General features: G+C 36.3%; 2 protein-coding genes across 2 annotated transcripts; both read right to left on the minus strand.

The window, feature by feature from the left end:
* Positions 1 to 327: 327 nt before the first annotated feature.
* LOC131077480 (uncharacterized) lies at positions 328 to 1,220 on the minus strand. Its single transcript, XM_058014970.1, has one exon. It carries the CDS (start codon positions 1,059 to 1,061, stop codon positions 645 to 647), a length of 417 nt encoding a protein of 138 aa, XP_057870953.1. The 5' UTR covers positions 1,062 to 1,220; the 3' UTR covers positions 328 to 644.
* Positions 1,221 to 8,696: 7,476 nt separating this feature from the next.
* Positions 8,697 to 10,180, minus strand: LOC131077470 (uncharacterized). Its single transcript, XM_058014957.1, has 3 exons — positions 9,986 to 10,180; positions 9,174 to 9,560; positions 8,697 to 9,089 (listed from the first exon to the last, which is right to left on the minus strand). The coding sequence occupies exons 1-3, from the start codon at positions 10,178 to 10,180 to the stop codon at positions 8,697 to 8,699; spliced, it is 975 nt and encodes a 324-aa protein (XP_057870940.1).
* Positions 10,181 to 25,640: the final 15,460 nt, after the last annotated feature.

The following is a 25,640-nucleotide window of genomic DNA, read 5'->3' on the forward strand; positions in this document are numbered from 1 at the left end:
CAGCAAAGCTTCGGATTTTTCAATTCTGGACATCTCAATATTTGGAAACTGGGGTTTTTTTCATTGGAGTGCAAAACAAACAAATGGTTTATGTTGATTAAAGCAGAGGGCAATTTTGAACTTGATAGAAGACCCAGGCCTTGTCAGAGTTCAAAGGGTTCTCCACATTTGAAAACCATGCATTTTAGACAAAGAGTTCTTCTTCATTACAGTGCAAATTAAACAAATGGTTTATCTTAACAAAACCAGGGGCCAGTTTTCAACCTGATAAAAGGCCTAAGCCTTATCAGATTCCAAAGCATTCTCCACATTTGGAAAGCATGCACATTAAACAAAGGATTCTTCTTCTTAAGAGAACAAATAAAACAAGTGTACTCATAAAAGCAAAAGCCCATTTGAGCCCGATAAAAGACCTCAGCCTTATCAGAGTCCTAAACAGGAGTTATTTTTCATAACATGGCAAATTAAACAAATAGATTTATTGATTAAAGCTGGGGCTGATTTTGAACCTGAAGCTTGCCCTCGTCAGAGTCCAAAGGATTCTCCACATTTCCAAACCATGCATACAAAAGAAAGGGTTCTTCTTTAGAATGAAAATTAAATATATGGTTTTTCTCGATTAAAGAACCTGATTAAAGACCTGGCTAGGTCTGGTATCCGTTTCCGGGCAGCTTGTCGAGGTCCAGAAGTTCGACCTTCCTCTCATAAGCAAATGGAAAACCCTTGGATTCGAAGACACTCTCCTTTTCCGCCTCCAATTCAGCCTTAGAAAGCAGAAAAGTCTTCCTATCCTGGAACTTTAAATTCTTCCTGTAATCCCTAGGGTAATATTTAATGTCGTAGACGTTCTCGGGCTCAGACTGCGGGATGCGGGCACGCAAGGGGGCCGTGGCGGGAGAGAAGGGACGGTACTCGAGAGCATTTGGAACTGCATCTAAATACTCGGGGTCTGAACATGGCCCTGTTATCTCCCACGGTGCTTTTATCATTCCGCGAGCCTCTGATATCGATTTTGGGAACTTAATGCCTTTCATTTTCGCCATTAACCCTTTCGCTGCCATTGCTCTTTCTCCCCCACTCAGTTCACGGATTCTAGCTTGCGTCTGTAGATCCCTGAATTTTCAATTCACACACGATTTTTCCTCCAACAAAGGATATAATTGAATGGTCGAATCGATTCAGAGGGGAATACGCAAATTGTCTAATCATTAATCAAATGGTTTACAAAGGAGCCAGTGTCACGTGCGTGAAGATTTGTAATAATAATTGAATATGTTTTTTCAAACAATTAATAAATAAAAGATATTATTAATATATATTTTATTAATTATAATTCATGAATAGATATTCAATCAAACTAATACATATCAAAATTTTCATTATTAATTCAAATAATCTATTTTATTATCTAATTTTTATATAATTAAATTATATGAAGATAATTAAAACAAGTGTCACATAGTGGTGAGTACTTGCCTAGTTAATTTGTAGTTGAAATAGTAATTTATTAATTGTAATTAATATATTATTTAATTTATTTTATATTATTTATCTTTCTTGTTAATTTGTAGTTGAAATAGTAATTTACTAATTATTACTAATATATTGTTTAATTTAATTTGTTTTGTTTTATATTATTTATCTTTCTACAATTGTGTTGTCCTAAATGTATAATTATAAAATATTTTGTGAATAACATAAATAACCATATTTTAATTAACCATAACCTTAATACTAATTAAACCCTAATCCTAAATAGACCATAAATTCAAAAATATGTCAAAATATATTATAGTATGAATATTTAATGTTATTTATAATGTCAAATATAAATTAAAAATAAAACCTTTTAATGAATAATAATAATAATAGCAATCTAAAAAAATCACTCAATCAAAACAATTAATAATATTTTTTTTTTAAAGTGACAAATAACTAATAAAATTAATGATAAAATATATACACATTTTAATTCCGGCTATATAGTTGCCACTAAATCCATTTATTTTGGATATTATATATAGGTTTAGTTATGTATATAAAGCATTAAAAGATACAGACTGTAAATATTATTTTATTGTATCTAAAAATTTGTCTAAGAAATTTCATTTATTAAATTGTATTCCTAACCTCTTTGAATCATAATTTAACTATAATCTTAATTTAACCCTAACTCGAAAAATTCTTTTATAACTTTAATTAAACAGTAATTGAATCATAGTCTTAATCCTAATTAAACTCTAACACTAAACTAATTGAACATAAATCTAACCCTAATTGAATTATAATCCTAACCCTAACTATAATTAAACTTAACTATAATTATAATGAATGTATTTGGTAATCTTTCTATTTTTAAATTAGTTAATTTAATATTAACTATAGTATTTGTAAATATATAATCTTATTGAATATTAGAGAATCCATTTTTTAAATTAACATTCAATTCGTATTATAAATATATATAAAGAAAGTCTATAAATATATATAAAGAAAGTCTAGAGATATAGAGGCTTTCATTTTATTATTTAATAAAATATATATATGTGTGTGTGTGTGTGTGTGTGTGCGCATATACATCTATACATATATGTATATATATACATATACATCTATACATATATGTATATGTATATATATGTATATATATATACATATACATCTATACATATATGTATATATATGTATATAAGTAGCATCCAAAGTCAAAGTCAAAAGAAATTAAACAAGTGCCACATAGTGGCTAGTACTTGCCTTGTTTTTAGTATAGTTTTAATAATAATTATGATTTAATTTTAATAATGATTATATTTTAAAAATTATAATAATTAACATAAAAAAAAATTAAACATAATTATTTCATAATAATTAAAATTTTACTTAAAAAAAAATATAAATTAAAGAAATCTTAATAAATTTTTAATTTCACAAAATAAAGTAAGATTTAATTAAGGTTATAATAATGTTAATATAAAATGTACAAATTGATAATTTTTATTTGTTATTTATTATTTCAAAAATTGTTTTAATGTTAAAAAATGATGAGGTCTGTTAGCATAGGTTAGAAATGGGGAAAGAGTGTGTTGTTGAGCTTCATTTTTCTAATTTGCTTTTAAAAAAATTCAATTTTCAAAATGTTAGAAAATGGTAAAAAGGTGTGTAGTTGAACTTTATTTTCTAACCTTTACTTTTTAAAAGTTGTGATTTAACAAAAAGATACATAATTTAAGTCTAATTTGTAACTTGTCAATTTTTTTAACAACTTCACAATCTTTCAATTCAAGAATTTATATTTTTGTTGATTGGCATCACTTTACAACTCAATTTTTCTCATCCACTTTCTAACTTTAAAAAAAGTTAATTTAATGATATAGCTATTGTTTTTGAAAAAAAGTAACTAGCACTTGCACCAAAACAAGGTGCAATGGTTATGCATATTGGACGGCACAAATTGAAAAAAGTGTGATAATATTTTATTATAATCCTATTTGAACCGTAATGCTAATGATAATCCTAGTTCAAATGTAACCCTACCCATAGTAACATATATGTTAACTCATATATTGGAGGGCACAAATTAAAGAAAGAGAGATTATAATTTTTACTATGACATACTAACCCTACCCCTAATAATAATTGAATTCTAACCCTCACATATAAATTGAAGAAATAGTTATATTATTTAATTTTGGTATATATTATTTAATATTTATATTAGATTGAGGATCATAATCAATTCATAAAAATGGTATTTTAATAATTTTAAAATATTTAATAATTATTTTCAATCTTATAATATTATTAAATACAAAGTATAAATATAAAGTTTTCTAAAATAAAAAATAAAATAAAATAAAAAACATTTTTTCTTACAAAGAACTAACACAATTATCAATATTTATTTTGAAACTAAATTTGGGTGAGTTTAAATTATGAAGATAATAATCTAAATATTTACTTATAAATTGATAATTAATTATTTTTATCTTTGATCTTAATCTTAATTAAATTTTGATTGTGAATAAAATTAATTTTTAAACATAATAAATCCATTTATTTCAGGCTATATAGTTGCCAGTAAATCCATTTATTTTGGATTTCCTAAAAATCCACTCTATAATAGCTAAATTGTATTTAGCTAATAAGTATACAGAAAAATAATTTTCGTAATTTATAATGTTAAAAATTGTACAACTAGGATTTGATAAATAAAAAGATTGAGAAAATTTAAAGTTAAAACTTGTTTGTGATTGGTTCACATTAAATTTTTTAATAACTAGTTAGCTGGAAAAACAAAAAACTCATTACAATAGTATTGCCTAATGACAAGTACTAATAAAGAAACATTTATTGATTTTTTATATTGCTTTGAAAGAAAAGTATTACAATCAAGGGGCAGAATGACAATCTACAATACCAAGGGGTCACGCCCCTACTACAAAAAAGAACCCAAGCATCAACCTACTAAGACCCATAGTCACAGAAGGGGTCGCTTACATATGCAAAAAGGACCACACCACAAACCCCAGCTAGCCCAACCTAGCTACGAAACCATCCCAAAGCTTCATCTCTTGAGAAATTGGGAATGCCCCTGCTGGAACCAGCCACCTGCTGCTCACTCCCACCACCTGGCACCATTCCAGGCCTTCCTCCACACAACGACCCACGCTCCACCACCTTTGTTGGTTTCTTTGGGAGCTGATGTCAAACCATAGGCCTCCCATTCTCATCCAGGGGGGCCTCAGACCGAATGGGAGTCACCTTCCCATGGATATTGAAATGTTCAGTCGGCCCCAATTGGCGAACAAAGTTCACGATCTCTTCCCAGCCATTTCTTGCGTCCTCCACCTGCGAAGCGACTGGCCGAGAGGCTGACCAAACTACAAAAGGCTGCAACTCCCCAACATCCACTCCAATCCCCCTGCTTGGGCCCTCCGCCATCCTCAGCCCCACACCAATGACAGAGCGGGCCACCACATCCTGCAAGCCTCCTGCCCATTTGGGTTGTAAACCCAGGGAAGAGATCCGTTGCACTTCCTCATTCAACTTCCCCACCTGCAGGGCCAAAGCAGTAAACAGAGACGAGATGTCAAGGTTTGTTATGGGTCGCCAATCCTAAGAAAGAAATTCCTCTCCCAATAGAAGCCTAACTGCCCTCCAGAAGGCATCGCCATCCACTCTGAACACGTTTGAAAGCCTGATACTCGAGACCAGCCCTCGAAAAGCAGGCAATTGTCCGTCCGACTCCAATGAAAAATTTGCCTCCATCCTAACTCTTCGTTGCACAAAAAACAACCCTGAGCACTCCGTCAAAACACCAAGCTTTCCCCACAAAGTGCCAGGAATCAACACACAAGGGACTTAAAAGCCGCCTCCATCTCTTGTCATGAAAGCTTCACACGCTTCGCATAATTCCCAACATCATCACCAGTCACTCACTCTGCACACCTCCATCATCAACCAACACCTCAAGGCCACTTGCAACAAATTTGAAGAACACACACCACGAGGGACTTAAATTCCCACAGAGCCAAGGTTGCGAGTGGACACAACAATTCAAACTTGGGTTCACTTTTTCCAAAAAGCCATCAACTCAAGAAGACTACAATCTCTAAAGTCCTCAAACATACTAAACAAATTTTCCAAAGACCATTTGCTCCCACATTAGAAAGTTTGTCAGCTTCCAAATTAGCTTCCCGCAGGCCATGAGTTATTTTAAAATCTTCAAAATTGTTCAGCAGCAATTGCATCCTACGCACCTGCTTATCTAGAAACCGCGCTTCCATTCGCCCTCGCGCAATCCCATTCACCACAACCTGAGAATCACCTTCTAAATGAAGTTTCTTGACTCCTAATTTCCCAGCCATAAGGATTGCATCCAACGCAGCTTGACATTCGGCAACATTGTTCGACCCATCCACCAATCTCTTGGCCGCAATGGCCAGAATGTTTCCCTGATCATCTCACGCAATCACCCCAGCACCCGAGGGCCCTGGATTTCCCCTCGATGCTCTGTCAAAATTAATCTTAGTCCACCCCTTCTCAAGTGGACTCCACTCCGGGGTTGGATTGCCCTTACTCTGAAGATTAGCCCTCAGCAACCCATTAACAGGCCTGAATTTGACAAGAGGCCAGCTCAACAAAAATTTAGCATCAGCTTGTGAGAAAGGAGTCTTGGCTAAATTCACATTAGAGGTAGCATTTGAAACCAATTCTGAGATGGCCCTCTCCAATCTAGTCAAAAACCGCTTACAATTTTCCGCTCTACCTTCAAACACTCTCCGGTTTCGCTCCTTCCAAAGTTCCCATAACACGGTAGAGGGCAAAATCTTCCAAATAGCGGCAAAGATGGAATTTTTACCCAAACTTGGCCAAGATTCTAGCCATTCACACAAGTTCCCGGCCATGGGGCCCATCCAATTCAATCTCTGCAGCCCAAAAAGCCACGCCTTCTGAGCAAAATCACAATTTAGCAAAAGATGATCCACATCCCCCTCTGCCTTTTCACATAGAACACAACGAAAAGGACCTGCAAACCCCATTTTCTTTAGGCGATCTCCAGAAAGAATCCGCTTATTGCCAGCCAGCCACGCAAAGGCTCCAGCTTTCAGAAGGCACACATTGTTCCAGCAAATCTTAGATTCCCACTCCTTCGACTTGGCATCTCTTTCCAAAAGAGTGATTCCCGCTTTCACCGAGTAGCAGCCGCTCTTCGACCCGCACCAAATGATTTCATCCTCCTCCTTCGAGAACGAAACCTCATGATTACCCAAGATCTTGCTCAGATATCTTTCCTCATCTTTCCCCAAATTTAAATTCCGAGGGTCTTTCCAACTCCTTCTCTGCCCCAGCAAGGGCATATCATTCGACAAAAAATCACACACCTTAGAGCCCCGAACCTGACAAGTCTTTAAAATTGTCTACTAAGGAGCCTGGGATTCTAAAGATGGATGTCAATCCCAGGAATCCTGCCAAAAGTTTGCCTTACGCCCATCACCAATACGCCAAGAAATGTGATTTGTTATCAGGCTTCTACAACTCATCAAAAAATTCCACAAAGCAAACCCTCTTGGGGGATCTCTCACTATTAGAATCCTTTCCTTATCCCTACTATCCAAATACTTAGCTTGTAGAATTTTGACCCATCTCTGTTCCAGTTTGCTATACATTTGCCAAACCAACTTAGCCCCCATGGCCTCATTAATAATCTTCCAATCACGAAGTCCCGTCCCTCCCCCACCTTTGGGTTTACAAACTTTGTCCCAAGCCATGAGCAGAACTTTATCCTATTCTTAGTTACCATTCCACAAAAACTTCCTCATCTTCTGCTGCATATTTTTGATGATAGAGGCTGGGAGTTTGAAGCAAGCCATTGGAAAAATAGGCATAGCCGAAACAACTGTCTTCAGCATTAGGATGCGCCCAGCCAAAGAAAGCCACTTACTCTTCCAGCCCTCCATCTTAGCTTTACAACCATCAAGCAACCCTTTCCACATATCCGACTTCCCTGCTCCAGCAAAGAGCGGCATACCAAGGAACTTACCAGGGAGTTGACCGATCTTTATCCCGAACACTCTAGCAATAGGTCTTTGGGACCAACCTTTCGTATGAAAGAAAAAAGCCTCAGATTTGAGCCAGTTTATCTCCTGACCAGTTGCCCACGTGAATCTGTCCAAGACTTTCTTCATAACCGAAGCCTCACGCATAGAAGCAACACCGAACAGATAGGTGTCATCCGCAAACTGAGAATGAGTTGTGGAGACAACCCCTTGAGCAATCTCAATACCCTTCCACAACCCTTGATCTCTCTTAACAGCAATCGACCGTCCAAGAACTTCAGCCATCAAAATGAAGAGAAAGGGGGATATTGGATCCCCTTGCCGAATACCCCTAGACATTGAAAATAAACCATGAGGGCTGCCATTAACTAAAACCGAAGCTGAGAACTGCATAATCATACTGGAAATCCACTTAATCCAGGACTTACCAAAGCCAAATCTTTCCAACACAACCACAAGAAAAGAACTATCCACCCTATCATAGGCTTTTCGGATATCAAGCTTTAAAATCATTCTCCTTTGTCTACCCTTCATAGCCGTATGAATATCTTCATGGGCCATAATCACCCCATCCACAATATTCCTTCCAGGGGTAAAACCACTTTGCTCACAGGAGATCAACTTATCAAGAATTAACTTAAGTCTGTTGGCAGCAACTTTTGAAATGATTTTGTATATGGTATTGCACAATGAAATAGGACGAAACTCCTCCATCCCAGCCAGCTTGGCCTTTTTAGGAATAAGAGCCACCATCATACAGTTGAATTCCTTCAAAACAAAGCCTCTAGACCTAGACTCTTCAACCACTGCTAGCAACTCCTCACCAAGCACCTCCCAGAAGAATTGAAAAAAGAACGCTTGAAACCCATCTGGGCCTGGTGCTTTCTCCCCACCTAACCTAAACACCACAGCTTTAACTTCCTTCAGTGAAACAGGCTCCTCCAACATGGAGTTGTCCTCCCTGGAAACTAAGGGAGGGATCAGCTCCAGAAGCTCCATCTAAACCCTCGATTGGGCGATCCCACTTTTCCTCCACAAATTTTCAAAGAAACCCACAATAGCCTCTTTACCTATACTATTTGGGTCTTCAATAATTGAACCATCTGCAAGCCTCAAAGAAAGAATTATGTTAAGACTTCACCTCGCCTTCACCGAACTATGAAAGAATTTCGTATTTCTGTCACCCGCTTTTAGCCAGTTAACACACAACTTATGTTTCCAATAGATCTCCTCCCTTTGCAAAACTTCTCCATACCTACTAAGAAGATCTTTCTCCGTCAGGAAGTCCACTTCATCCATTCCTTCTGCCATGACTTTAGCATTCAAGGCCCCCAGATCACCTTCAAGTCTTCTCTTTTCATCAAAAATATTACCAAACACCTCCCTATTCCAAGATTTTAATTTCTGCTTCACATAACTAAGCTTTTTGAAAAATTGATAGGCCAGGAACCCTTCCACCACTAGGGCCTCTTTCCACCACCCCACTACAAGCTCTTTAAAACTCGGTTCCCTAAGCCACATCTTTTCCACCTTGAAGGGACATCAAATTGGAAAAACATCATTCTGCACAACCAAGGAGACCGGAAAATGGTCTGACCCTGAGATGGCAAGTACCTCAACCTCAAAAACAATAGGGGCAATGCTCCGATCTCCTACGAGGAATAATCTATCCAATTTCTCAACAATATTGGAAAAACCTCTACGCCTATTAGTCCAAGTGAAATCCCCTCCTTTAGCAACCACTTCTAAAAGAGCGTTCTCGGTAACAAAGGATTGGAAATCCAATTGCGACTGGCTCAACCTCCTCACCCCTCCATGCTTCTTAGAGGAAGAGAGGGTGGCATTGAAATCTCCAGCAACAATGACTAAAAAAGGCCTCACTTCCTCTAGGTGCTTGGAGACATCCTCCCATAATTTACACTTCTCTATAGCCAAAGTCAGCCCATAGACATTAACAAGAAAACAAGAGAAATTCATAGTCTTCGGAATCACCTTAACCATCTACCAATACTTATAGCTTGACACAACTTCCACACGAATAGCCAAAGGATTCCACAGAATGCCCAAACCACCTAACGCCCCATCTGAATCCACAAAATGACCCGACTATTTCTGTCTAACCCCGAAAATGCAAGCAACAACATCACGACCCAACTTAGTCTCCTGAATACAAATTACTTCCGGCTTGGCCTGATCAAAACCTCTTTTGACCAGACGTCGCTTGTCAAGGGCATTGCAACCCCTGACATTCCAGGTTAGGAACTTCATTGCTATCCAGGAGAGAATAAGTCTCTCCCGGATCTCAGAAGCCTTGTCTGGCCCTTCATGTTGCCTGCTTCCTCAAGCAATCTCTACCTATTCTTTCTTCCTCTCAAGTTCCCTTTAGACTTAGGGGGATTAAAATTTGACTATTTGATAGTCCAAACTTCTGTCTCCCCTACTTCTGCCGACAGTCCTAGTGAATCATCACTTAATCCTTCCTCCTCCTCAAACTCCAACTCTCCTGCTACTCCATTACCCTTGCTTGGGGACATGTGAATGTCCTTGAATCTGACTGTATTACCATCCGCATTCACACTAGGATCCTCTGTCGCTTCCAGGGACTTAGCGCTTTCACCCATCTCCTGATCCTTCAACCCATCCACCGAGGTGTTGTAAAACCTATGTTGTGATGAATAACCTCCCCCAATTTCGCTATCCTTTAAAATGGGCCCAAATCCTACCTCAATCAGCTTCCCTTCAAATCAAGAATCCCCATCCCAACCACTGCCTTTGCACACTTGATCCTCTTTCTCTTCTCCCAAACGAATTCCTTGGTTCTGAAAGAACTCAACAACCTGCTCAGACAATCCACCCGACACCAGCACAACAGACTTATCTCCATCCAACACAGCGGCCTGATGCAACTTCTCCTGACCTGGGTTGGAGTCAGAAAGTTCCTCCACCCCTACTTGCATATCTGAACAAAGACGAATGACCTCATCCCTTGCGGCCTCCGTACCAAAACTCAGATTGATATTTCCCAAGCTCTGGTCTACTACCGAACCAACTAATAGCTGCTCCTCCAACACATGATCTGCCTTTCTTTTACCCTTTTGTCCAATCAAACAATCTCGATCCTCATGGCCCCATTCTTTACAAATCTTACATTTGACTATGATTTCTTCAATTTCTATATCTTGTCTCCATACTCCTTCTGGAGACCTCATTTCAACAACCTTCGGGAGCCCAAGATGCGGCTTCCACATAACACAGATACGGGCATACATGCATGAACTGAGCTTATCAACCGCTTAATCTGACTTGATAAATCTCCCTATTTTCTCCCCTACACTCTTAAAGATTTCCTCCTTCCAATATTCATGAGGAAGATTGTACAGTCTTATCCACACAGGAATTTCCTCAATGGTATCTTGCCTTGGGTCGAAATTAGGGGTCCAATCCCTAATATAAAAACCAACTCCCGACATAAAAAACGGCCCTGATTCCATCAGAGCAGTCTTCTCCTCAGCCGAACCAGCAATGATAAGAAAAAACCCATTAGTAAGAGTTTTTATCTCAAAGTGGTTACCCCATTCTTCATTGACCCAGTTTCTCACTATGGGAAAAGCTAGCCATTCACCTCCCCATTTCATGAAGAAGGCTCTTTCGCGCAAAAATAGTACCGATTCCTTCCAGGCCTCCGATTCAATGCAGATACTTACCGATCGGATCTCAGTCGTGATCGATATCCAACCCAGTGAAGGGTCTTTCGGGGGGCGCTGAAATTTCTTCTTTATCCTTTCCTCCGACTACTGTTTGTTCCATTTCAGAAAGTTCAGATACCTTGAATGGCCCCGTTTGGCTTTATCGTGCTCAAAAGGGAATCAATTGTTCCCCCTACTGCAAGCCTCCCTTCGACTCCTTCTCGACTCTTGCCAATGCCACTGGTTTGAACGTGGTGGACACCATGGCCGCTGATACACCATCCGTTTAAGGTCGTGATCCCATCCTCGTGATTGAGCCACACCTCCACTTGGAAACCCTAGCTTCCTCCTGCGCTCCTCCATTATTACAGGTGTCACTATCATTACTGCTCAACATTAGATCTTAGAAACATTTATTGATTTACAAGTATAATAATTTATTTAAATATTAGAATTAGAATGTATAGTCCTTAAAATAAACTTTTAATAAATCAAATTGAACACTAAAACAAATCTTGATAAATTAGATTAAATTAAACCATATTGAACCCTAATAAAATTTGCATTCAAGATTAAGGGTTAGAGTTTAATAACACTGTTAAGTAATTAGGAGTAGAATTCAACTATGGTTAGGGTTAAAGTTACAATTTTGATTATGGTTCAATTTGATTTAGTGTTAGATCTAGTGTTCAATTTCATTAATAGTTACAACTCAATTTGATTTATTGTTATGGTTAGGATTTCATATAAAATTAGAATTAGGCTTGGTATTAACGCATTAATCCTACTTTAATAATGGTTACAATTGAATTAGGTTTAGTGTTTAATCATATTTAATTATATTTAACATTGGGATTCAATTTGCATAAGGTTAGGGTTAAGGTTATTGTTAAATTCAGTTATGGGTTAATTTTGTTTTGGGTTAGGGCTAAATTTGGTTGTGGGTCGGGATTGAGATTTAGTTTGGTTTTGTGTAAGGTTTAGGTTCAATGAACATTACTGTTAGGCAAAATATTATGTATCGATTATGTAACTTGACTTAGTTTTAAATTATTTTTTAAGTTAGTTCATTTAATCTTAACTATAATATCAGTAGCAAAATTAATTTGTATATTAAAATAATGAATTTTTTTATATATTTTCAAATTGCATGAGGATAACTAAAATAAAAATGTAAAAATGTAAAGATTTACATATAGATTCAAAATAATTTGGAAATAAAACTAAAACAAACTTAATATTATTTTAATAACCCAAAAATTTGCCTAAAAAAACTCATTTAGAAAGTGGATCCGGGAAATCTCGTAATAAGATGCAAATTATTTGAGCCAATTAGATTGAAGAAAAACATTTTTTATAGATTGAAAACTTAAAAATCATGCATCTAACTATTTAAAAATTAAAAAATAAACATCAGAAGAAAAAATTCATTGATATAATTGGTGGAAAAACAATTAAATAATAACAAGTTAATGAAAATTGGGTGCAACTGATTGCAATAGTACTAACCTAATGGCAAGTACTAACAAGTTCTAGTTGAGATGAGACCAATAGTTAAGGGATAAGTGTAATTAATAGTTCAATAATAGAACAAAGAAGGATTATGGGATAGGGATAAGTCTATTAATAAATTTCACATGTATCAACAGTCATTCATTTGTAATTCTTATAGACTTTTAAAATTAATTAAATTAATATTTAATTAATATAAGCCTTCGCACGTAATTAATTAATTTAATTGTGTCGATCTTCCTTCTCTTAAGATTAATTTAATCAAATTTAATTAATCTTATCATTATAATCTTATAATTAATTTATCAACAAATTAATTATTCCCCATTTTTCAAAGTCATTTCAATCATTATTTCTTCTAAATCTCTATTAGTTGATTAATTTCAATTAACTAAGCTAATCAAGTGATTCCTACAAATCACATTTTCTAATCCTATCACCTAGCCTAATAAATCACTCACTAATCATGCTTATCATTTTCCTCGATTTTACATTCCTCCACTCATTCTCTCTCCTCATGTCACATCCTCCTAACTTTCCCACTTGAATTTTAATCCTTCATCAAGCCACCTAATCACTCCTCCTAAGCACTTGCACATTTCCAATCACCTTGATTAGGAATGGGTCAATTATTTGCCATAAATGGTCTTCTTCTCTCACCCTTCAAACCTTAGATGCACCAATTTTGTCTCTTCCAAGGAATGTCAATTCCTTACACATTCTCATGCCCCCTCTTCCCAAGGAAATTTTAACCCTTTTATCCTTTTATTCTTCCCACACAATCTTCTATTTTGAAATTTTTAATTCCTCCTCCCTTCCCCCTTAAAATTTTTTATTCATATTTCTCTTTCCAAGGAACTTGGGGAACTTTTCCCCATGTGCTTGTGGGGTGTGGAGACAAGAAATGCCTTTATGGTATATCTCTTAGATCCCACACCTCGTTCCCTCAAACTTCCTTCACCTTCTTTCAATCCCAGCCCTCCATTTTGGCCTTCTTCAATCTATAAATTGGAGTCTCCACTCCTCACAAATCATTCATCTTTCATGCATTGTATTGTTACTCATTTGAGAGTCAAAATCCTTCATCATACCATCCTAATGCCAAAATCTTGCCATAGCAAATCCATCATCCATCACACTTAGCCAATATCCCTTATTAATATCTTGGTTTGTAGTGGAGAGCAAACCGCATATCATCTATTCAAAGAGGAAATCAAGTAGAATATGTGGGCACATTTCCACTTTATCAAGTTCAACCAAAGGAATAAGTGAGCAATCAAGGTATAATGGTTTATTTGTGTATTAGAATGCATTGTTGTTTTGTGTTTTATTTGATTATACACTAACTAATAGGCCTAGGTTTTCCACCTCTTCATTTTGACACGTCTAGTGGGAACCCAAGTCCCTTGAAATTTCACGTTTTTTGTGTGTTTTGTAGAATTTTTTTGCAGGTTGCGGATTGGCATCTCCACCTCGGTTTCGGCATCTTTGTGTTAATCAATCAGCGTCTGCGTTCAAATTTTTGTTGTGCAGGAATTTGTAGATCGACGTTTGTGTCTGCGGATTAGCGTATACGCCTCTGTTTCGACGTCTCTTAATTCTTATATCGACGTCTCCATTTTTATATATTTCATTCGCGGTTTCTGTGTTTTATCATAAAATCTTTAAAAATTTCAAAAAAAAAAAAATCACATATACGTTGTAAAAACACAAGAGGGGTATTCAGTTTCTTTTAAATGTTCATTCTAAGTAGTTGCCTTTCAGGTTTTATCATAATCTTAACATTTTAAGGTTTTTTTCATTAATCATTTTGGCAGTCTGTGCATCGGCGCCTACGCAGGCATTTCGATGCTTGCGCCTATAGATCGACATCTCTACCTTTCTGTTTTCTTGCCTTGTTTATGTATTTAAATTTTTTAATTTCGGAGCTAACCATTTTCTTGTAAAAGCTAAATCGACATCTCCACTTAGGTTATTTCCCGCTTGTTTATTTTGAATTTTTTAGACTAACATTTTTGTATAGGGGCTAAATCGGTGTCTACATATACGATTTAGCATCTACGCCTGCACCTCGACGTCTACTTTGTAAGTGTTTAATTTTTAGATTTTGCTAATTATGCTCTTGTTCTTGCAGCATTTTGTTCACCCAAGACTAAAACTAAGACTACTAATCATTATTGTAAGACAATTTTGTCAAAGACAATCATATTTTTCCATTAAATTAGATTTATTTTTCACATCTTAGCTTAAAAATCATATTTTTGGGGGATAAAAAGAATAGGTGTATTCTGTGTTTGGTGCACTTACATGTTGTGTAGGGTGGACCTACTATTACGGTTAGTATCCTCTCCCCTCACCTTCACAAATCTTGGGTGTAAGAGAAAAGCAATTAACAACACTCTATTTTTATTTTGAGTAGAGAATCACCTCTTGGGATCTCATCACCCTAAGGGAGTGTTTCAAAATTGAGGTACATTGGATATATCCTCTCTCCTAGTGGAATCTTGAGTGGTGCTTTTTGAGCCACTATATAAATATGTTGGTCATGCGGCTAGAGTGTTGAGTGAATTTGGCTATGTGGAGGTATTCTCTACACCAATAAGATCAATTAAAGCCTTAAGTGTCTTGCTTCGAGAATCCATTATTGGACTAGGATCCCTTGGAAACTTACTAGGCACCTTATTTTAGTTGCCAAAAATCCTATTTGCTTGTTGGTGCAAGAGGTTGGACCTCTGAATCTGCCCCAATTCATACCATTCAAAGTAGAGATAGATGTCCCCTAGTTCATAAGATCTCTGGATCTTCAGGGTAAGAGACTCTGGTATGCCCGAGAAGTGAGTGTCGTGGTGGGGAAGCCAGCACTACTGGAGATCTCTATCTATCCACTTTGTATAGGTATTTAGAGAAATCGAAGTGGGGATCCAACAACTATAATCTACTTTCTAGCCTAGATTGTATGTCTTTTGTGTGTCCTCATTGTTCATACTTGTAAATTTTGTCACATTGGGCTAATCTAGGCCCCCTCTTTCATATTTACTTCAAGCATTACCTTGGCCAACATGTTTTCATTGTTCAACATTTCTTGCCAAGACAAAACCAAATCCAAATCCATTTTCCACTCATGCACCATAAATTCAAGTCGCTTAAACATCCCACGAGTTCCATTTACCATCAAGTCAAGAAGAAGAAACCCAACTATAACCAAATCCTCAAGCATCATAAATTCTTATACATCAACTGCAAACTCTTGTTGAAACATCGTACCTTCCTACACAGTTTTCACAATTATCTACATGGTTATGGAAATGAGTTTATGGATAACCTTTGAGATCACGCGATTTCCATCAAAGATTGGGATTATCCCAAGCCATTAATAAGAGTGACAGTATCTCATTATCTAACTTGCCTCTACCAGAAATCACTTATTGAGTCATTTCCCATCTAGGGTAGCCTTCCCTCCATTCTTCTCTTCAACCCATATCCTTCCATAATCATTACCATTTTTCTCCCTTGAGAACTTAACACATCATTCCAATCAACAACCCTAATCCCATTTCAATCAATCAATCATCAAACTCCCAATCATAGGTCAACACTTTGCAAAATCTACCCTAGACCTTTATCATTTGTCAAATCCTCAATTTACCTTGTGCTTGAAAAAGAATCTATCTCAAGTATATTGCTCAATTGATCCTAATCATTTGGGAACTAATCAAAACCCTAATCCCTTGTGTTATTTTTCTTAGGAGCAAAGTCTATTCTAAGTAGAAGAAGACTTGATCCAATCTTAATCCAAAGGTTTTAGTTTAACCTAGCTTAGTTGTTACCTCGCTATTTGGTCCGTATCATTGACCCCTACACCCCATCTATGTCCTAATCCAAATAAGAATAACACCTGAGGACCAGGAGAAGACAACATTCACATTCCCATGGGGGACTTATGCCTACTATGTGCTTCCATTTGGCTTACGTAATGCCCCAGCTACTTTCCAAAGGGCAGTCATAAGCATGTTTTCAGATATTTCTCATGATTGTATCGAGATATACATGGATGACTTCACTACCTATGGTAGCACCTTTGAAGAAGCATTAAGTAACCTAGAGTAGACTTTGCAAAGGTGTGAAGACCATAACTTGTCTTTAAACAGTGAGAAGTGTTTCATGATGATGCAAGAAGGTGTTGTCCTTGGCCACTACCTTTCTCACAAAGGAATTCAAGTGGACCCAACAAAAATTGAAGTTATTTCTAACTTGCCTATACCTGCAAAACATAAATACGTAAGGAGTTTTTTAGGCCATGCAGGCTATTACAGGAGATTCATGAAAGATTTTAGTGAAATTGCAACACCATTGTATAGACTCTTCACAAAAGATGCAGAATTCCAGTGGACAAACTCGTGCAGCAAAACATTCTCTGAGTTGAAGGAAGCATTAACTCATGCATCAGTGCTTCAAGGTCCTAAATGGGAACTTACATTCCATACACACACTGATGCACCTGATTATGCAATTGGAGTTGTCTTAGGACAAAAAGAAACAACACTGGAACATGCAATTTATTTTGTCAGTGAACACTTGTAGGACACTGAATTTAACTATACAATAACAGAAAAGGAAATGTTAGAAGTCATCTATGCTCTCAATAAGTTCAGACATTATATAACTGGGTATAAAGTCTTTGTTCATACCGACCATGTGGCAATCAGATATCTTATGAACTAACCTTCAATCTCAGGAAGGTTGGCTAGATGGATTCTTTTGATGCAAGAGTTTGATATCACAATTATAGATGAACTGGGAAAGGCAATTGTAGTTGTAGATTTTCTTTCGCAATTAATAACAAATTAGGATTCACCAATTATGGATGATTCATTCTCGGATGAGCATCTATTCTCCATTGTTGTTCAAACACCATGGTATGCTGATATAGCCAACTTTTTAGTTGCTCAAAAAGTACCCTCTCATTTTTCTCCAAAAGAAAGAAAATTGCTTGTTGAGAAGAGATTCAAATTCACATGGACAACAGGATGATTATTCTACACAAGTCCAGACCAAGTCATGAGAAGATGTGTGAGAGAAGATGAGACTTATGATATACTGCATGCATGCCATGATGAACCCTGTGGTGGACATTTTGTTGCAAAAAGAAAACCTATCAAAATACTTAACACTAAATATTATTGGCCAACACTTCATAAAGATGTAGCCAGGTATACAAGGAAATGTGATAGGTGCTAGTGGATGGGTAGACCAACCAGATCAGATGAAATGCCCTCGCATCCTCAAGTAGTGGTAACACCATTTGACAAGTGGGGCCTTGATTTTGTAGGACCAATTGATCCACCTTCTAACAGTAAGTCTTACATTCTAGTTTGTACTAATAATGTCACTAAATGGGTAGAGGCTAAGGCAATGACACATGCAAGAGATAACAAGGCTGCCAAGTTTTTGTATGAAGAAATCTTCACAAGATATGGAGTCCCTAGAGAAATTGTCACAGACCAAGGAGCACAATTCACATCTACACTTGTTATAGCATTGGTCAATGAATACAATATCAGGCATAAAAAATCTACACCATACTATCCTCGAGCTAATGGTCAAGAAGAGATAACCAATAGGGAAGTTGAAAGCATCCTGACCAAAACTATAGATCTCCATAGGAAAGATTGGGCAGCTAGATTACCGGAAGCAGTCTGGGCATATAGAACATCTTGGAAGATAACAACAGGGTTCACTCCTTTTGATATGCTATATAGGAAGAAAGTAATGATGCCCATTTAATTTGAGCATAAAACTCTCAGAACAACTGTTGAATTGGGTATGAATGTCACTACCGCACAACAAGCAAGGATCATGCAATTGAATGAGTTAGATGAAATCAGGACAACAACCCTGCAAGACCATCGAATCAGATGGCATTTTAAGTACATTAAGGACACAATCAGGAGATTGGGATCTCCTATATGATTCCTGGTACAAAGATAATCTGGGAAAACTTCATACAAGATGGTTAGGCCCATATGAGGTAACATTCACTAGTTCTAACTCTACCTCCGCTCTAGCGAGCTCTGTTGCTAGCTTTGCTATCTTTGTTGCCTCTACCCGCTATCATTATTGCCTCTGTTCTCTACTGGTCTGAAAGGAGTCACTTTGCCCAGCTTCAAGGTATTTGAGAATGGAGTTGTTCAGCTCACAACAATTGATCCTGTAAGATTCAAATTGCTAGTCAACAATCATAGGTTGAAGTTGTATCACAAGCCCTCATCCAAAGAAGAGCTCCTACATTAATTTGTTTCAACCTCTGATTTTCCTACAACTTCAACCTTCGGTTTCCTGCAGCCGACGCAGGTGGGCCCTCAGTCCTTCCTTCTGAGTAGTCAACAATGACAATTCATAATAAACACTTCCATACTTTTGGAAGTCATTTCTCCATAATATTTTTTGTACTCCACTCCATTTCACCTTCATATCTTTCATTTCACTCCACCTCACTTCGCATGCAGCCACTTTTCCAATATTATCATTAAGATAATTGCAGTTGAGCTCAAGAGGACTATGACTTGCATGATGTCGCACCACTTCAAGTATGTCACAAATTAATGCTTAAATTATTTCTTGTTAGAATTATTCATTAGCTGCATCATCATTCCAATGTATATTCCTCATAACCTTCCTATAATTTCTTTTCTGTCATGTGAGGACACTTGGCACACTTTTGGTTGGGAGAGTGTATTGTGATTTGATATTCCCATGTATGGTTTGACTTTCCCACATCCCACGTCATCAATACCATGTGTCGCTTGTAATAAAAATTAAGTCTGGGTTAAGCGAATAAAGTGATTGTGGCATTTTACTTCATGAGAAATATAAGAAACAAACACATATTTTTTTTATTTTTGAGCCTTGCATGAGTTGCCTTTCTAGGTTGTCCTTCCGCCTTTATGAGCCATAATTTCACTGTCTTTTCACCACCTTTTTAGTTGTCATTCATTTTTTTAGTCATTTTTGTCTAGAAGGTTTTTTTTGGAAGATAGAGATTGTGAGCTACAAGAAATGTTGGTAAGAAGTTGAATAGAGGATTACAAAGTATTGCAGAAATTGAGTTGAAAGAGAATCATGGGGGGCTCTTAGATAAGACACAAACCTACAGTCTACACCTCTATTTTGCAAGACCAAGTATGTGGTCAAGAATTTGTTCAGAGTAGGATCATAGTAAAGCCTATAATACGAGCTATGTATTAGACCATGAGTTTTTTATTTTTTAGCTGGATGAGATTTTCATGAATTGGTCTAGTGAGTTAATTCATGGGGAATGTCATGTTCAACACCAAGGTGTTTTGTCTAATGAACATAACATGTATGTATCACACAATGATAAATATTTTTAGATTGTGCATGAATTTCAAATGCTTAATGATGGAAAACACATAGGCAATGATAAGCATAGTAGGTGGATGAGAGATGTCAATATGCTTGATCAGGCAACTCCAAAGACACCTTCAACTTAGCTTCAATACAATCAGATTTATGTCAAGGGAAAGTATAGGCCTTTCCTTTTTTATGGTCTTGGGCCATCACATGTAGTTTGAGGTTTAAGCCACAATAGTAAGGGGCAAAGGTGAGTTCTTTTAACTCTGTCACCCAATGGAGTAGGCACCCAGTTTGCTCTCCAAATATATTGTCATTACCACAAGGGGAATGAATCCCCAACTAAAACCACTTTTAAGACCTTCAAAAGTTGACAAAAGTTGAAGGGCCCCTGTTGAGAAAACTGGTTACCACATCTAAAGCACCCCTGCAAACCTTTCCAAGCAGACCACTTTGAGGGTCAATAAATTCACACCCATTGATTGTTAGGAGAATCCACTTTGGGATATTGTTTACCTCTTATCAAAGATGGCTCATGTCAATTTGTAGCTTCCTAGGATCAGGTTTGATGAGTTTTTGAAGTACTTATTTTTTGGTCTTGAGATAGTTTGTTGTTTGTGCATTGTTAAATCTTTCAGAATAGTTGTTTTCAAAGGTTAATTTTTTGCTACCACTTGATAGTATTGTCAAATCAATCATTCCCAACAATTTTCTAAATTTTAATGAACCCTTGTGTTAATTTATAGATCCCCAAGCCTCCATTTGATATTATTCCAAAGTCAAATCCAAATATACTTTACTTGGATTTGTTGTCAGAACAATGTTAAAACTGCCAAAGTAGCCTTGCATCTTGATTTTTATTTCATGGTCCATCGAGATGCATGTCAAAAGGACCGATCCTCATGATTTTTGTATATTAATATGCTCCCTCACCTGGTTGTCGCACTTCATCTATGATTTCAATATTTTTTCAAGGTCAAAACTAAACCGACTTTACAAAGGTTTAATAGCAGCATGTTCCATAAATTTTTAGAGAAGGAAAATTTGACCTCTAATATTCTCACACATATGATAAAATTAAGAAAAACCATTTTTCACACATGCTCACCATATCTAAATGAATCATTCCCCCCAGTAGTGGCCTCTAAAACCAAGGTTTAGTATTTTTTCAAAGTAGTGACTTGGCAGGTTTCATATTGGTTTAACAAATGCAGTTTCAAAGAATGATTGAGTAGGAAACTTCAAGCATTAAAATTTCTCGCCTTTGCCATCACCATGTGGATCCATTTGGCATTTTGGAATCTCCATATAACATTCTCCATCTGTATTAGTTTTCAAGACTCAAGGATAAAGATTGATCAACTTTAAGAGGTAGTTTTGTCGGAGGTCACTTGAGTGGTTTTGGTCACAGTTCAAAGATGTTAAACGTCAAGTTTAAATGATGACCAACTCAATATTTTGTTGGCAATTTACACTCAATTGGTTGGTTTAACTATGTTGTCATTGATGGCAGCATGGCAACTTATTCCAGCTTCATGTTTTGGGTTAGTTGTGTACCGGTAGGCACGTCGCCGACACCGACACCCGTAGGTTGGAAGGAATTCTCAGGTCACCGACAATGCATGTCGACCTGGTTTAGAATCAGGTTATCGATATTGAAGGCCAACATCTTTTGGATCCAACATCGACAATTGTTTTTGATATTCATGTATATATGTTATCTAGCCGACATGTATATTGATATTGTAATTATCTTTGTAAGCTAACATAAGGCATGATAAATTGTATAGGGTATATAGGTCAGTTGGCTAGATCATTTTGATGTATGATGAACATGTAGATGATGATAAGGATGTGAATATGGATGGATAGCAGATGCGAAATATATGAGAGAGGTTATGTATGAGAGGATATTTTTGTAAAGGGTTATTCCGGTAAAGGGTTTAGGGTTTCAGACCAGAACAGACAGAGCTTAACCGAAACTATACTCAGGCATAGAAGATGTTATCTTTGCATTTCAATCATTTCTCCGGATTGTAGTCTGGATTTGTATGTAGTCAGCGAGGCTCCTTTTGTGATTGAGAAGTGTGCTCTAGGCTGTAAACCTTCCTGCAAGTGCAGGCCCCTATATTTTGTAATATCTCTTCATATGACCAGTGGATTAATATTGTGGGTCACAAATCCCACTGTGGTTTTTCCTCTTTGAGGTTTTCCACATATAATTTTGTATGTTATGGTGTTCATTTATGTGATTGGCTTATTGGTTGCTTTACTTCTTTCAAATTTATATGTATCGGTATATCGATTGATGTATACATGTTTTAATAAGGTTAAAATTGATAGTTCCGATATAACACTGATTAACCCCCCCCCCCCCCCCACCCCCCTCTCAGTGTTATTGGATTCCAACAATTGGTATCAGAGCCTTGTGCCTCGAAGGAAGTTTAACAGCTTGAGGGAGATCCTGAATCCGGAATCCATGGATATGGGTTTGGAAAAGCAACTTGAGATGGTACTTGAAGATTATGATGCTGAAAGGATGAAGAACTTAAAGCTACAATATGAATTGAATTCTGCTAAGGAATTCATTCTTGTCCTACAGGAGAGGTTGTCATTTGTTCAAGCTAGGAGGAAGGAACTTTTGCAAAATCAGGATGATGAAGAAAAAGATGCACTTAAGGAATAGTGTCAGAAGTCGAGTCAGGAGAACATGGTCATGAGAAATGAAATGCAAGCTATAACCATGAGAATGTCTAAAGAGATTGAAGACCAGAAGAAAATGGAAGAAAATCTTGCTATATCTCTGAAGAACAAATTTGAAGAATGTGGTAGGTTGGTTCATGAGAATGATATGTTGAGAACTAATTTAGTACAATCCCATAGTAAGGAACAAGAGAATGAGAGACAAATGATAATTCTGAGAGATGATCTGACTATTGCAAGTGAGTATAAAGAAAAATTCAAGATTATTTCAGCACAACTAGATGAGTTATTGATAAGACAAAGGCGGAATGGAGATTTCAGTGGACTTGGATTTGAGCAAGGATAGAGTTCTAGTACATAAACTATATAAATGATTATCCCAAAGCATGCTATTGGTTAAGAACATATCAGTTTTACTAATAATGATATAATTCTTTCTCCCCTTGCATTTTGAATGAATTTCAATGGAGCATAAGTGCTAAAGTTTAAATGTGATATTGGTAACAAAGCCCAAATGAAAGTAGAAAGAAAAATATAAAAATTTCACACCACTCTTATCCATGCTAATTTAGCTATGTATTGAAGATTTTATAACCTATTTCCCTTTAAAATTATTGTCAATGTGAGATCTGTAAGATAGAAAGTGTTCAACAACACTGTTACACTTTATTCAAGGTATCAAATGAATAAAAAACCATCAAAATTGATGTTGCTTTGTGCCACTGACACATTGTGATTTGGAATGGTAGTTCTTATTGGCATCATGCAAAGGTGTTTGAAGCCCTTCTCCTGATCAAGTTGTCGTGCATAGGCCTTGTAAACAACGAGCTAATCTGAATCCTTGCCTATCATAGCTGAACCAACCATAAATTAAAAATCATCTAAATTAATGATGCTCTCTGTCACTGGCATATTGTGATTTGGCATGATAGTCCCTATTGGCCCCCTGAAAAAGGGGTTGAAGCTCTTCTCCTGACTAGTCTATCGTATTTTGAGGTAATCGAACATTTTGATGGAAAAGAATAGAGAATAGTTATATTGGAAACAATTATTAAGAATTTTATATTATTACATTACTGATGTAGGTGCCCCTTATAAAATCTAATGTTTTTCTATTTCTAATTTTAAATAGTTCTTTCCAAAATTTAATCAATTAGTACCAATATTTTCCAAACTGAAAGTTTCCATGAAACTTATATAATTGTTGTCCGAACAACTTCACAATTTGTTTTTTTTGGACTTATTGATGATAGCTGTTGTGACCCAACTATTATGGGCTCTTTTACTTGTGCCAATAAATAAAATATAATCTTGTATAGACTTTCTAGTAAAATCAAGCTATATTGCTGCTTAATAGTTTTACAGTATTGCAATAGCAACTTTGCTAAGTTGTATTGCAAATAAACTCAAACAATATTACTGTAAACACAAATGAAGCACTTGAGGTAACAACTAGGAAACTCTTTTAGCAAATACACGTGCTTGAAGTAACAAAAGTTCAGTAATAGAATAGCTCTTTAAAACACAATAGCACTTGTGAAAGTTGCCCATTAGGCAGCCATCTTGTCTTTGGGATCCTCATTGTTTTCGTACCGTTAGCATTTGACATTGTTTTGTTTATCACTCAACTTAGCTTTTCTTTTTTTATCACTCAACCTCTTAACTTGTTGTGATTGGTTCATTTTAAAATGACCATGGCTATCTTCAAAAGAGAAAGGGTGTGGCATTTAGAGCATTGATGACCAAGAAGCAATCATCCACATCTAATTTGATTATGACGTGTAATTGATACAAAAGGCATCACATTCAAGTATGAGGGTGTAGTTTTTTTCCAAACTATGTTTAACTTTAGTTCTCTGTAGTAAAAGAAAGCAAAGGATATTAAGTACTAATATTCTTGGAAAGATAGTGCTTTCAACTCCAATTTTAGGATTTTCACAGCCAAGATTCATCTTTTCAAGTTTGTATGTAGTCCATCTCTCCAAGTTTGTATGTAGTTCCTTACTTCTCTATGGGTGTAAATTTTGGAGACCATATTTGAGACAAGCTAGTTATACTCACATAAAGATTGGTCTCATCTATGTTTATAAAACATATTTAAAAAAAGAAAACAGTTCCATGTGTGGTCATCTTACTGTCCTTTCCCCACTTCCTTCCAAGTCATAACAATGTTGCACAATATTTTCTGCATAACTAATTATCACCAAGACCATTACGTATATCTTTACCTAACTCTCCATTCTTTTGTGCAGGTTATTATAGAAAGGTGCAATCTTATTTAGAAAACCAAGGCTACTACTATCTTGCAACAACATTTTGATAAGAAATAGAGAGATCCCTGTTGCTTTGTAAAATTTCTATTTATGCTCCTTGCTCCTTTAAAGAGAAATTATAAAGCACCCATAATAGAAATTAACATGCAAAGATCCAATACAACCTTCAACACTTAAGCTAATTCACTACCCATGCCTCTAAGATGGCCAAATCTAGACTCTAGATAATTTTAAAGGCAAGCTTCATTCTTCTTTAGAGTCCCTTTGGTATACTAGGTTGACTCTTGTCAGGTCTTTAATGGTGTCAAATCATGACATTTCATGTCATCTCTAAGTTAAGTAAGATATTATCCTTAGATGCACTATTTCATATAGATTGTGAATACTGTAAGGGCCTACTTAGAGATTCATATGGTTCCTTAAGATCCTTTATACAATCTGGGGGGAAATAAACCTAGCTTGATACTCATTTTAAACTTAGATGACAATTTTTCCAACGTTTGCACTTAGCTATTGATTGCTTTTGTAGATTCATA

Source organism: Cryptomeria japonica, chromosome 10, assembly GCF_030272615.1.
Source record: "Cryptomeria japonica chromosome 10, Sugi_1.0, whole genome shotgun sequence".
In the NCBI taxonomy this organism is placed as follows: Eukaryota; Viridiplantae; Streptophyta; class Pinopsida; order Cupressales; family Cupressaceae; genus Cryptomeria; species Cryptomeria japonica.

What these genes read in the sequence shown, in the direction of transcription:
- LOC131077480 (XM_058014970.1), bottom strand. Translation starts at nt 1,061, where the DNA reads ATGGCAGCGAAAGGGTTAATGGCGAAAATGAAAGGCATTAAGTTCCCA.
- LOC131077470 (XM_058014957.1), bottom strand. Translation starts at nt 10,180, where the DNA reads ATGGGTGAAAGCGCTAAGTCCCTGGAAGCGACAGAGGATCCTAGTGTG. An exon ending in CAGAAGTAGGGGAGACAGAA is followed by an intron (nt 9,561 to 9,985) that starts GTTTGGACTATC and finishes AAGTATTGGTAG; the next exon opens with ATGGTTAAGGTGATTCCGAA. An exon ending in CTATTGTTTTTGAGGTTGAG is followed by an intron (nt 9,090 to 9,173) that starts GTACTTGCCATC and finishes TGTCCCTTCAAG; the next exon opens with GTGGAAAAGATGTGGCTTAG.